This window comes from Pseudoliparis swirei, chromosome 16, assembly GCF_029220125.1.
Source record: "Pseudoliparis swirei isolate HS2019 ecotype Mariana Trench chromosome 16, NWPU_hadal_v1, whole genome shotgun sequence".
Classification (NCBI taxonomy): Eukaryota; Metazoa; Chordata; class Actinopteri; order Perciformes; family Liparidae; genus Pseudoliparis; species Pseudoliparis swirei.
In genome coordinates this window covers 14,852,394-14,864,985 of record NC_079403.1, presented here as the reverse complement: position 1 = coordinate 14,864,985, position 12,592 = coordinate 14,852,394, and the positions used below count along the sequence as shown (strand labels likewise).

At 41.4% G+C, this 12,592-nt stretch overlaps 1 protein-coding gene across 1 annotated transcript in view; it reads right to left on the bottom strand.

Moving 5' to 3' along the window:
• Nucleotides 1–12,592, bottom strand: part of ofcc1 (orofacial cleft 1 candidate 1) — a 78,761-nt gene that overhangs the window by 28,666 nt on the left and 37,503 nt on the right. Inside the window, 3 exon segments of the mRNA XM_056434709.1 lie at nt 1,828–1,991; nt 2,438–2,690; nt 5,250–5,501. Of these exon segments, the coding sequence (XP_056290684.1) occupies nt 1,828–1,991; nt 2,438–2,690; nt 5,250–5,501 (669 nt within the window).

The following is a 12,592-nucleotide window of genomic DNA, read 5'->3' as shown; positions in this document are numbered from 1 at the left end:
ATGTGTATATTTGCAGTCAATGAATAAAGGCTGCCTAAATGTAATTAAAAAAGGATAACAGTCCATTCTATCTATACATATAGCCTGAGGGATTTTTTTAGAAATAGGTCACGCTCTGTGTCAGAGCCCCTTCCTTGCAGCGAATAGGAAACTGTAACCCATCAAATTATCAGCCTTGCTTCAGCCTCGTGGCCTACATTCAATACAAACCCGTGTGGCGGTTGAGTGGCAGAAGTCATTATTCCCGGCTGCTGTTTTAATATTGTCCATTTAGCTGGAGCCCGATAAGCGTAACGCTTACTGAAATTAGATGGCACCCTCTCCTCGGCCGCCAATCTCAAACTGATTAATTCAATAAGCGTTTTCTTACATTTTGAGCCGTTAATGGGATTTTTGTCTCATATGATGGTGGGAAAACACACCTTGGATAAACACTGAGTTACATTATTCAGCAATTTATTATCTGTCCTTTTGCTTTTTGCTACTTCCATCCTGAAAAAAATGATATCCGTCTATTATTTAAAAAGTGCAATAGTCATCCATTAAGCTGGACATTTTAAATAAGTGGTTCTGCTGTGCATGTTTAAATCTGCCCTCGCATTGCAATGCAGTGACAATCATCTATCATTTTCTAAGACAGAGAACAAAAGTAAAACATTTGACTGAATAGTTAATGACCAGTTATTTGAAATCTTCTAACAACTCTAAAAAGGTCACACGGCCTTAGCAGAAATAATGTGTTCAAAAAATCTGAGTTGCTAAAATATAATACAAACAAAAATGTGTGACCTCAGTCTGCGAGATGTGACTGGAACAAACAGTGCGGTAAAATAGAGTAGGTGTGTGCACCACCATGTAGATGCAGTCCATTTCAATATGTATGAAACCTACAATGATACCAACCATGCAAAACCATGGCTAACCGGATAATGTAAGGGGTTATATATCCACGCTATATTAAAACACATCTAACTTTTGAATTAGAAACGCTTTTGGTTTTTCCAACCAATTGCAGAGTATGGTGCACTCAAAAAAGGCAACTGTGTGGTGCGTGTATTTGTGTCCTTGTGTCCGGTGACTCTGTGTGTGTGTGTGTGTGTGTGTGTGTGTGTGTGTGTGTGTGTGTGTGTGGATGTGTGAGGTTGATGCATAGCTGCACAAGTAATTCCATGCGACTATAAAATCAAAATGGATTAGATCAACATTTGTTTTCATTTTCTGTTTTTTTTTATTTCCTGTGGACGGAGGAGAGGAGGAATTGGTGGACTGGGTGAAACGTGGCACGAGGCTGCGGGGGTGAGAGGTGGAGAGTCATTTCTGAGCCGGTGCTTGAGAGTCGTAGGCCGGTGAGTGCTTTCAGAAAAGATTTTCCCCTTTCATTGGTCCTGTTCCGACAAGCTGCATCAATTCAAAAATATCCAAATCCTAATTTGTCATCAGGAAGGTAAGTAAGAGCTCAAAGTTAGGGGGGAATGAGCAATATAGTTTAAAGAGGGAACCGGAACCACTGGAACCAGAATAGATTCATGAACATGCTGAGGTACTCAGGTACTTTTTCAATACTGTCATTATTTTGGTTGCTCCTACAGCAAGAGCCACATTAGGCTCATAGCAGGTCAGCTTGCTGTTGCTTAGAGTGACACAAAGACATGGACCAAATCCCTTTTAGGTATCAAAATAATGCTATTTTGCTATTTTTCCTCTTGTAATGTTTGAATATTTATATCTAAATGTAAAAAGATGTCATTCATCATCACCAGCAAATATATTCACAATTTGCCATATGATAAGAATTGGATCAGGTCAGCATCTCCCTCTGTGTCTCACCTGAGGATGTTAATGAAGAGGATGGTTATGGAGAGCAGGAAGAGGACGGCATACAGAAAGAGAGTGATGACCACTCCCGCTGCACCTGATTGGTCGACACGATGGAAGTGCCAATAAAGTTTGGCTGCGTCACCCACTGGTGTGTCTGGGCTGTAGGCGAGACGCTGAGAAAAATATGTATAACTTTTAGAAGGCTGGACATTTACACTCAAGCACTGGCCCGTCACATGATCGCCCAAGGACTACGTTTCACATGGTTTCACACACGTTTCACTTCCATTGCTGACTTTTCAAAAGCAGAAAGTTAACAAAAGGTTTGGATTAATTGGTTAGTAATTAGCACTGCATATAAAGAGTGATTTGTTCAGACAATGACATTCAGCTAGGATTTGATGAAGACATCACCTCTGGTCAACTGTGTCCAAATCATTCAGTATTCCTCACTGACAAAATCCAAGCCAATAACAAAAAAACACCCATCCAACCTTGCATATTTTCTTTCTCACCCTCTTCCCCTCCCCCCTTTTTGTAATCTAAAGTCACTTTGCCAAGATAAAGTGAACTCCTATTTAAAGTGCGCAAGTGTCCAAGTTATTTTTAAGTGACTTACCCCGAGGACAGCGTCCACTGCAAAGACTGCCAGAGGGTCGAGGACTGTCCACACTCCCTGAGCCATGATAAACTTTGACGTGAAGGAAGGGAGTGAGCCAAATATTTGTTGACAGCCACATCTGATCAGAACCAGCAGGAACGTTACGGCGTTCAAGGTCAGGGGACCCACCACCACCATAGCCAGCTCCTCCCGGGTGTGGAGCAAAGAACTCTGGTAAACGAGGTCCACCGTGTGTGCGTGGAACTGGAATCTGGAGGGGTGGGGGGGAGATGGAGGTGGGTGATGTGCTCTGATGCGGGTATGTGAGTGTGAAATATGTGTATGTGTCAATATGTGTCTCGTATATTTGTGTTTGTGATGCTTTGCAGCTCAAGGGCAACTTGTTCCAGCGATTCACACACTGTTTTATTGTTTGTGGTTGATATAATCATAGTTAATTAGTCTGATGACCATTAACATTGTAATTTGCTGTTGTGCTGGCATGCTCTGCCTTTCTGGTCACATGGAATATGTAAGAACACTAAATAATACAATATAATCTGTATATATATATATAATTTTATTTTGTATCTAAATTTTTTAGTTTTTTGTTTAATTCATATATATATATACATATATACAACAACAAAAATATATATATAGAGAGAGAGAGAGATATTTGTTTATGTTTTTATTTTAATTATACATACATATATATATATATATATTTATTTATATAAATTAAACACACAGCTACAAGTAACTTTATTGACACCTGTGCTGTTCCCTGACAGAGCATATCTAAGCACCCTATTGTAAGTTAGACTCCCCGTTTACCGCAAGCCTCATGAGTTTCTTAATCTCCCCATCAGTCAGGAGAAGGTAGAGCCAGTGGTGGGAGGAGAGAAGTCCAGTTTTTGCTCATTAATTTCCATCTGATTTGCTCCAGCAGTCAAGCTTCTCTCAGATACTGTCCATTAATCTGACAGTGGAGGTCCATTTGTGTTTTATCTGAGAAAAAATTCCTAAACACAGAAATCTGTTCTTTCAAAAGTCCCTTTGGAGAACAGAGATTACCTTACCGAATGATCGGTACAGACAGCAGAGTGCAATGTTATATTTTTAACACTGTAGAGCTATATTTTCCAGATAAATTGCACTGACAAATCTAATTCTAAGTATGACAGGGGAATGTTTCATTTATAGGGAATCTTGATATAATACAATAAAACTCTCGTCCAATAAATTCTAACAGCGTTTTGACATTGGCAGCATCATTACATATGAAATCAAATTTGGTCTCTTCAAATGTGATATTAGAAATTATAAAAGTACATGGACAGGTACTTATGTAACGGTCTAAGCACATGCAGAGCTATCGTGACCTTGATCGGAGGTGAAACTATTGACTCAAAAACAACAGGTTACTAGTTATTTATGTGAGAATTTTCATTTCATGCAATATCCACCAGAGAAATTGTGTACTTTTTACATCACACTAATCATTTTAAAGTTATTGACCAGATCTTAAAAACATGAATGTTGCTTGCGTATTGATGCAAAAGCAATAAAAGGCCAATAATATAATATAAAATACTGTACATCACTGACAAGGGAATATTCCTGGGTGCATAATGAGTAGTTTTGCATTTAATTACGTTAAGCCAACAAAAAAAGAGAGGAAGTAAGGTGAGCTTATAGGTGATGGAAGCAACATCGAGGCCCCTGGGCACACTTTGCTGTCCACTGATGTCCGAGGGTGGGGAGGAAGGTGTCAAAGAGAGAGAAGGAGGGAGTTAGAGAGTGAGATAAAAAAGGAGGGAGGAAGGCCTGTCATCACACTAGCCACGCTGACTGTCACATGGCCCCTCTCTCTCTCTCCCCCCCCCCCCTCTCTCTCTCTCACTGGGCACCACCAGCTCTGGCCATTGCATGGAGAGAGAAGTGCTCGGAGGGAAAGCAGCAGATTTGGACATGTGGAAGTTGTCATCCGACGTTGACCCCTCTTTTTGCCCCTATCCATCCCTTCAGTCCATCTTTTGTTTTTTATTCCGCCATTCTTTTTTTCTCTCTCCCTCAGCCTCCCTCTTTCCATGATTTAATGTGCAATGTTTGCACCCCCATGTTATTGTAATAAAACATGGGTTGTCTGCATGTCTGCAGCCAGCTTGTTTTATTGTGATGAATTAAATCAGCACCATATGCCATTGAGATGGGATTTACCAGTTCTGTGGTATCTTATTGCTGTTTATTATCAATGATGTGGACCAAATAATAACAATACATTCCTTCCAAATAATGTAGCCTTTTGGGACCTACATCCGCGTAGTGAAATCAACAAACTCCTGCAGCAAATGGTTGGTTAATATTGAGAGAGTCTTGTTAAAATGTTAATGTGGGGATTCCAAACAGATGATTTAGGCATATCTAGTGTGTGCGCGTGTTTGTCAACACACTCCCACACACTGCACATCCTCGTTCTCTCCTGTGCTCCATAACCCCTCCACATCCCATTTCACGAACGCACTTTGCATGTGTGTGTGCTTCTGAGCTTTTATGCACGTTTTGTGGGTGAGAGTGTGTGTTTGTGTGTGCATATGCAATATTTTTATTTTTTTTTAAATTATATTTTGCATGTGTGTATCTGGCCTCCCTGTAAAATAATCTATGTCAGCAGCAATGTGTGTGCTCATGTAGTCCTGCTCTATGTGAGTGTATCCAACCCCCCACGACCAAACGTGTGTGTCTGTGTGTGTGCGTGTGTGTGTGTGTGTGTGCGTGTGTGTGCGTGTGTGTGCGTGCAGGGTGATATCAAAGCAAGCAAACTCACTTGTTGACAGGAACTGCTATGGCCTGGAGGAAGAGCCACTGGCTGCAGTAATGCAGGTAGAGCCTCACAAACCACATCAAAGCCAGCAGCAGCATAATGAGGCCGAGCTGCCGAACGGAGCAACGCCAGCGACTATGCAACTGTTGTTGCCGCGGCAACGGCAGGCCCAGCTCGGACGGCAGCATGCGGAGGGCCAGACGGGCTCGCTCGGACAGGCGCGACGTGCAGGACCCAGATCCAGTCCGTGCTGATCTGTTTGTCATCGGAGAAGAATCAGACTTTAAGTAATGCGTTCTGTCGCTCTTTTCATTCTTCTACATATGCTGCAATTCACCGTGCCAATACTTACTTTTCTGTGAGTTACGTGCAGGATTCAAAAGCATTTGTTTGTGATCATCAGATCAATGCAATAAAAAAATAGGTAAAGTAATGTCGTAGTCAAATTGAAAACGCATTCACACATGCACACACAAACAGATAGGAATCCCTTCCAGCAGTGCTCAGCTTCCCCCAGCACCTCTGCCTCCTTTGTACCGCACTTTGTCAGGCCTGCTCAACTATTCCCTTTCAAATAGAGGGCACAGATGGAACAGTGGAGAGGAGAGAAATACTCTAAATATGTTACAATGGGCTGGCAACAGCCGAGCATAAAACCCTCCGTACACAGCATATGCAACACTGTACAGTGTGTGCCTGTGTGTGCAGTGAATTAGCGTGCATCGGTACAACGTGCGTCGCAATCTATTTATTATAGTTTGAAGACGTCAACACAAGCAGACACTGAGGACTCCGATCGTCTGGCTGGCAGTAATTAGACGGAGGCTAAAGTGGGTGTGTAGAGCGATGGGTAGCATCACAGTGTGACTTTAGGCCTTAGCCTGTGGACATCCCTGCATCTCACCACCATGTCCCAAAGCACAGTTGGAATTCACTTTGTAGTGTGTGTCTACGGAGAATGGTACACTGCCTAAAGACGAAAAATGAGCAAAAAAACCAGAATCAATTGTATACTTGTATTACCCCTCCCCCCTTCCCTTCCCTTGCCAAATAATTAGGCTAGACTTAAATCAAAATGCAGCGCTGTGCCGTCTTTAGCTTGTGTTGCTGCTGAAATAAGAACCGTCACACAGCTGCATCGAAAAACAAAGAGATCGTCTTTCCTGTTCCTGTGAGGTGGGTACACTCTCTGAAGTGTTCAATTATTATTTGAAGTTATCGAGTTCCTCAGTGGACACACACGAGAGCGGCGGTGAAGCGTTCGGGTACACGCGGGAGAACTCGAGATTCATTCAGAAAACGCTCAGTCAACAGTTTGCGCTGCTAAATATTCATGGCTGGGCTGAAAGAAACTCGAGCGGAGAGGATAAACATCTGGCATAAAAGTCAGTTACAGGTTGAGATTATGAAACACAGCATGTGTTTCACGTGTCCCACTGCATGTACACTGTAGATTTACTGTGTGAGGTCAGTGGGATGCTGCTCATTCAAGATAATACATGCAACAGGGATGTCGGAAGAATTCATGGCATCAATTGCTTTTTCATGAAATGTAAATGAAATCATCTGAAGGCCTTGTTTACTGTTGTTATTTATCTCTACTAGTAATGTTAGATGAGAGCAGCAGTATGTGGTAAGAGAACAAAGTGTATAATGTCATGCCCTATCCTTCATACTAATGAATGACACTGGCAATACAGATCACTTTAAATTCACTCCCCTGTATATTGAGTAAAAATTTGCCGATTACAAAAGATATTGCAAACATAAATATGTCGGCTTTGAGGCCACTGTAAGAAAAATAAGTTTTGCTGTGACTGTATTCTGGAGTCAAGTGCACAAGACTTTGAAGTGTGACGCAAACCAAAGGGCGATAATGTTGGAGCGATGCGTGTCGCTGTTATGACTTTGACAAAAGCACTTCCATTCTGTTCCAAGCTTTGTCGCGACTCGTTTCACATGTGTGTTGCTAAACAAACTGCTTTCTGCATGTCTGCGAAAGTGGAATTACAGACTAGAAAAAAAAGGTAAGACGCTACCCTGTCAAGTGACATTAAACGAAAACAACAAATACAACTTTCATGTAATGAAGGTATTGATGATGCATGAAAGAGGAATATTTTTAGCCCTTCTTCGTGTAACGGCCGTCCTCCAAAGGAAACCGATAACATGATGTGAAATCTGTTATCACCACTGAATTAATTTTGTTATGGTACCTCCAATTACAAACGTAGAGTACAGGAAAAGAGGGTAAGGCAAGGTGGTCTTTTTTATTTATATTTATCTTGCAGGAACGAAGAATGTTTCACAGCTTGTCCCCTGAAAGACTGATAGCTTGTGGCATAGTGGCCCAGAGATGAGACTAACCATTTCAACAGGCATTCATTGGCACATACTACTTTATTTTAATTGTAGTATACGAATCAGGGGAAATCTGGGCCAGAAGAAGTTCCCTCATTATCTCAGTATTGATATGTGAGTTGTTCTTTCCCATGTCCTCAAAGCACGCCACAAAAGGACTCATCGCTCTCCTTAAACCTTGCCACATAGTGCCAAAGCCTGTAAATCAGATTTAACTAGCGTGTATCTGTCAACCAGTGGAGCAAGAATCCTCTCCTGGACTAGTTTTCCCAGGCTGTGTCCCGTTGTACAACAAATGAGAGCTGTGCTTTTAAAAATAACGCAAAGTGAAGAGCAAGTACAGACATGGGTAATGAGAGATGGAGGGACGGAGACGCGGACGGGGGCGGGGGAGGGAGGGATGGGGTGGGGGGGACTACAGCGGAGTGTTAGACTTTAAATAGCAGATTTATGTTGAGGAGGCTCCAGGGCCGAGGAGAGCGAAGGTAACCCTCAGAACACCTTTGCATTGCCCTGATGGCTTAAACCCTCCAAGGCCACTTAAAGTATTGAACTTATCCCTTTATTTTGAGGATTACGTTATTTTCTATCACTTTCTTATTTGGGCCACCGGCATTGTTTATGAATGCACTAAAACCACAAATCTTTTCCCACATAGTCTAAGAATGATTTGCTGCTGCTGGGGAAACCGAGGAAGAGGCAAAATAGTGTGAAAATAGACTTCAAAGATTGACGGATAGCGTGATTGTTTTCTCGGTGGCCCAGATGCACAAGTGTTTGAGTGATTATGGAAGTGTGATTATCTTAGGTGTCAAATGATAGAACTGAAGATACCACATATTTGTTTACATGTCATTCTTGAAGAATACTGATAATGCATTTGTTTTGGATTGTGACAGTATCAGTCATCTGTGTGGGTTACACAACCGGCTCCTTACTGATGTGTTAGGAGGACTAGACTTTTAAAAAAACTGATAAAACATGTTAAACTTAATTTAGCAATTTGTAAACAAATGTACAAACAACTCACTAACAGAGCGCAGACAGCCTTCGCTGATTTCGTAGTTAACCGTCTTTATCGTTAGGATTAATCTGTAAAATGGCCAATAGATTAATTAATAGAAAATGAGTTTGTCCATCATGATAGCAGTGGTCATTTCTGGTTAACTTTGTGTTGCATAAACATGAACAAATGCACACTCTGTCTGCCAATCCAAGTTTATAAACCATATGCAGATGCTAGGGTAATTCCCACAGTAGAAACTTTAACTGCCTATTTATTGCATTTACGCAGAGGCATAAGCTTACGTAATGATTGGAATGTTAGCGGGGCTTTGCACAGGTGGGGCAAATATAATACAGGAAGCTATGAAACCTCACAAAGTGGAAATCACAAAGAAACCCGCTCCCACAAGATGTATTAAATGATAATCATTGGTTACTAAGCTGGTATCGTTTTCCAAAGCACCTTGAGTATGTGTGTGCATAAAAACAAGTTGAACAAAGCAGCAGTATATGCCTGCAAGGCTTTTAGATAAGTGAGTCCTTTTTATATCATCTTGTGAGCAGTTTTATTTATACTGAAAATAAAATTTACAAAAGGACACAAAAAATTGGCTCAGATTGAACTTTGTGCATGCTCTGTCTCTCTATTTTTTAATTGTATTTGTTCTGAGGACAATTACCTTACCATTTGGGTGCTTTAAAAGCACAGATGTTTACAGAGACCCTAGCAAAGCAAGAATACATATAATTGAGTATTATTGACAAAAGGGGACCACAGTGGCAGGTATTGGGGTGTAGTCAAAAGAGAATTGTGGAATCGTGACTCAGCTGCAGAACCGGAGTCTATCATTAAAAAAAGTGTAACAATGCAACACCAAATTATCAGAATGATTTGCAGCTGTCAGAGTGGAGGAGAACATATTCAGGAGCAGTGAAAAAAAGAAATGTTCCATGAAATTAGGAATCCATGTTCTACTAATAATTAGCTGCTAATTTTTACAATACCAGGGAGGTTCTAACAAGCGAGCAAGCATATGAGGACAAAGGAAAAGGCCACAAGTGCTCTGTGCTGTTGATCCGGTAGCAGTAGATGATATGCAACACTGGCACAAAGTCACAAGCTCATAACAATGTTGCATTTATGAGTAGATCACATTTAATGTGAAACCAAGTGGACTGGAAAGAAGCATTCACATCGGTACCATGGAAGGTAGGATGTGGGGCATTTTATGTGGACAACAAATGTGGGCGATATTGTAATTTAATGACCAGAAAAATTATCGACTGATCTATATGTAATAAATTCATATGAGAATACTAATTACTACTCTTTGCTTATGATCAATAATTTTGCCTGCAATGTAACGCCCTGTTCTGTGTCTCCCCAGTGTGTCTTGATTGTTCATTCCTTTCACCTGCTGCCCTCAGCCACGCCCCTGCCTCCCTAATCACTCATTCCCTACACCTGTGTTTTACCCTCTATATATTCTCCCAGTCCTTCCCTTGTCCCTGGTTGCTTTGTGGTCTTTATTTGTATTTCCTAGTATTGTATTTACTAGTGTCGCCTATCCCTGTATTTCCTCGAGTAAAGAGATTTTTTGTTTATCTTTAAAATGAAGTCCTGTCTGTTCTCTGCACCTGATCTTCCCCCGTGACAACCCGTGACATGCAATTGTTTCAACCATTCGTTGAGTAGTAACTTCCTAGAGTCGCTTGCCAACCTCACGACAGAGGTAAGGCAGGAAGTACTGAATTGAGAAATAGTCCGAGACATAACCTCAGTTATACTTTATTTTTATTTTTATGGATTCAGCAATTGTGTTAATGTAATATCTCAGAGGTGAAGGGAGGAGGATTTTGTTACGGTTGGAAGGAGCCAGGCTAGCTCTCTCCAGTCCAAGACACTGATATGCGTTATTTATTGGCAAACCTCTTTGTCCACACTCATACAGGTCTCTTTTTGTTAAACCGATGTTTTCTTCTTCCTTTTGGCCTCTTGTCCAAATGCAAACAGAGTTTTAGATCACTGAAACATATCTTTAAAAACAATTATTATTTTGTACCATGCACCAAATATAAAAATACAGAATTAAATAATTGGCTTTTGCTTCATTATTATTAACTATGGTAACACCGCCAAAGAAAAATAAACTCACTGAGCATACTCGGATTCTTCTTCTCTGGTATTTTAAGGAAGTCTTGATCGCCAACTATTGCCAAGCTTTTCGAGTTGTTTTTGCCTTTTAGTATCGACTGAGATTTTTTTAAAATTAAGTTAATGTGGTCAAAATTATATTTCAAATGTAGAAAAAAAGTTAAAATAAAGAAGAAAAAAATGATAAAAGAACAGCAGCTAGCCCTACGAGAACACACGTTTGATGATACGATGATCTAGTTCTGCAATTCCTGCACCAGCCAAACGAATCCCTCCAGCAAGAAAGTGTTTTGGCCTCCTTGCACACCTTGGAATAGTTTCAGTGTACATGGGGTAGCTGTTTCATTGCCATGCAACATGTGGCGTTTTTATGGAGCGCTTGACTTAGCACGAGAGGGGATTAAAACATGGAAATGGCAGGTCCCTTGGTGAGCCATAAACTGGGGTGGAAACATTTCAAATGCAGATGCACCTGGGATCAACAAATACACAGGGACTTCCCAGGCATCCATTACTCACGCAGATACCACAGATACCACCAAAGTCCTCAACAATGACAAACGGGTTGTTTTTCTCTCTATAGACCTTTTTTGGGGCACAACTACTCAAAACATTGTGCCAGTAGATTGAATGATCAATGCAGAACAAATAATGTTCCAAGGGGATCCATCCATTCAGCAACTCGGTTGAGGCGTATAGAGAAGAGCGCTGCGGAGGCTGAGTATGGGCCTCCTGAGAGTTGCATCAGTATTTAAATGGCTTTCACTTCTCTGACCTTGCCTCATAACTGCAGGACATTGTCACCAGAGAGTTAGAGACGGCGAGAGAATGAGAAGAGAATGTAAAAAGGCAAAGACAGAGTAAATTAGAGGCAGAGAAAGCGAGGTAGAGAAAGAACTATCGAGAGAGAGGATATAATTATGAGCCAGAGAGACGAACCATGTGTTGTGCGTGTGTCTGTGGAGAGCAATTAAGTGGCTGATGGGCCAAGAAGAACGTTGTTCTGACTTGAAATGCAGATTAGGCATCCGTTGTGTCATTGCAGGGTGAAATGGGCTCCAACAACTTCTGATGAGGCTGGGAAAAAAACGTGGTGTGTTTCTAACAGAGTCCCTCTCATGTCGTATATGTGTGTCTCACAATAAACAAAGTGGGAGACAAACGCAAACTGTTAACTGGGGTGTCAGTTCAGTTTTCAATCGAGCACGCTCGGCTTCTAAACCAGCGGTGGCTGCAGTTGGTGCTGATGACATCATGCTCATGTATACACAAATGTGACAATACAAATTCTGATTACAACCACATCTACGGCTCGTCAGTTATATTATTAGAGCTGCCAGTCAGTGATGTGTTTCTAAAAGTTCATATTTATTTGCACAGGGCAGAGGGCATTAGTGCATGTTTGTGCTACAGTGCATTAGCTTACATGAATCTGCATGCACAAATCCACTTTGAAGGTCTTGGGCAGTTGTTTGTTGACTTTTTGAATCTTTTTTAGATGTTTATGTCGGACTGGGGTACCAGTGATTACAGAGGAAAAAAGAAGAGTGTGAGGAAAGTGTCACCTCTGGTCTACCTCTCTTTCTCTCTAACATACACACAAACACACACACACACACACACACAATCATGCACAAATCGCAATCACTCAAATGTCTCCCCACCTCACACACACACACACACACACACCTACTTTCTCTTACGTGTCTGTGGGAAAGGCATACATATGACCCAGACCACCAATGGGACTACAGTCAGCTCTGACTGACAGCCACATCACTGCAGATTAACCAATCATATTGCAACATGAGCCTGTCACTGAGCC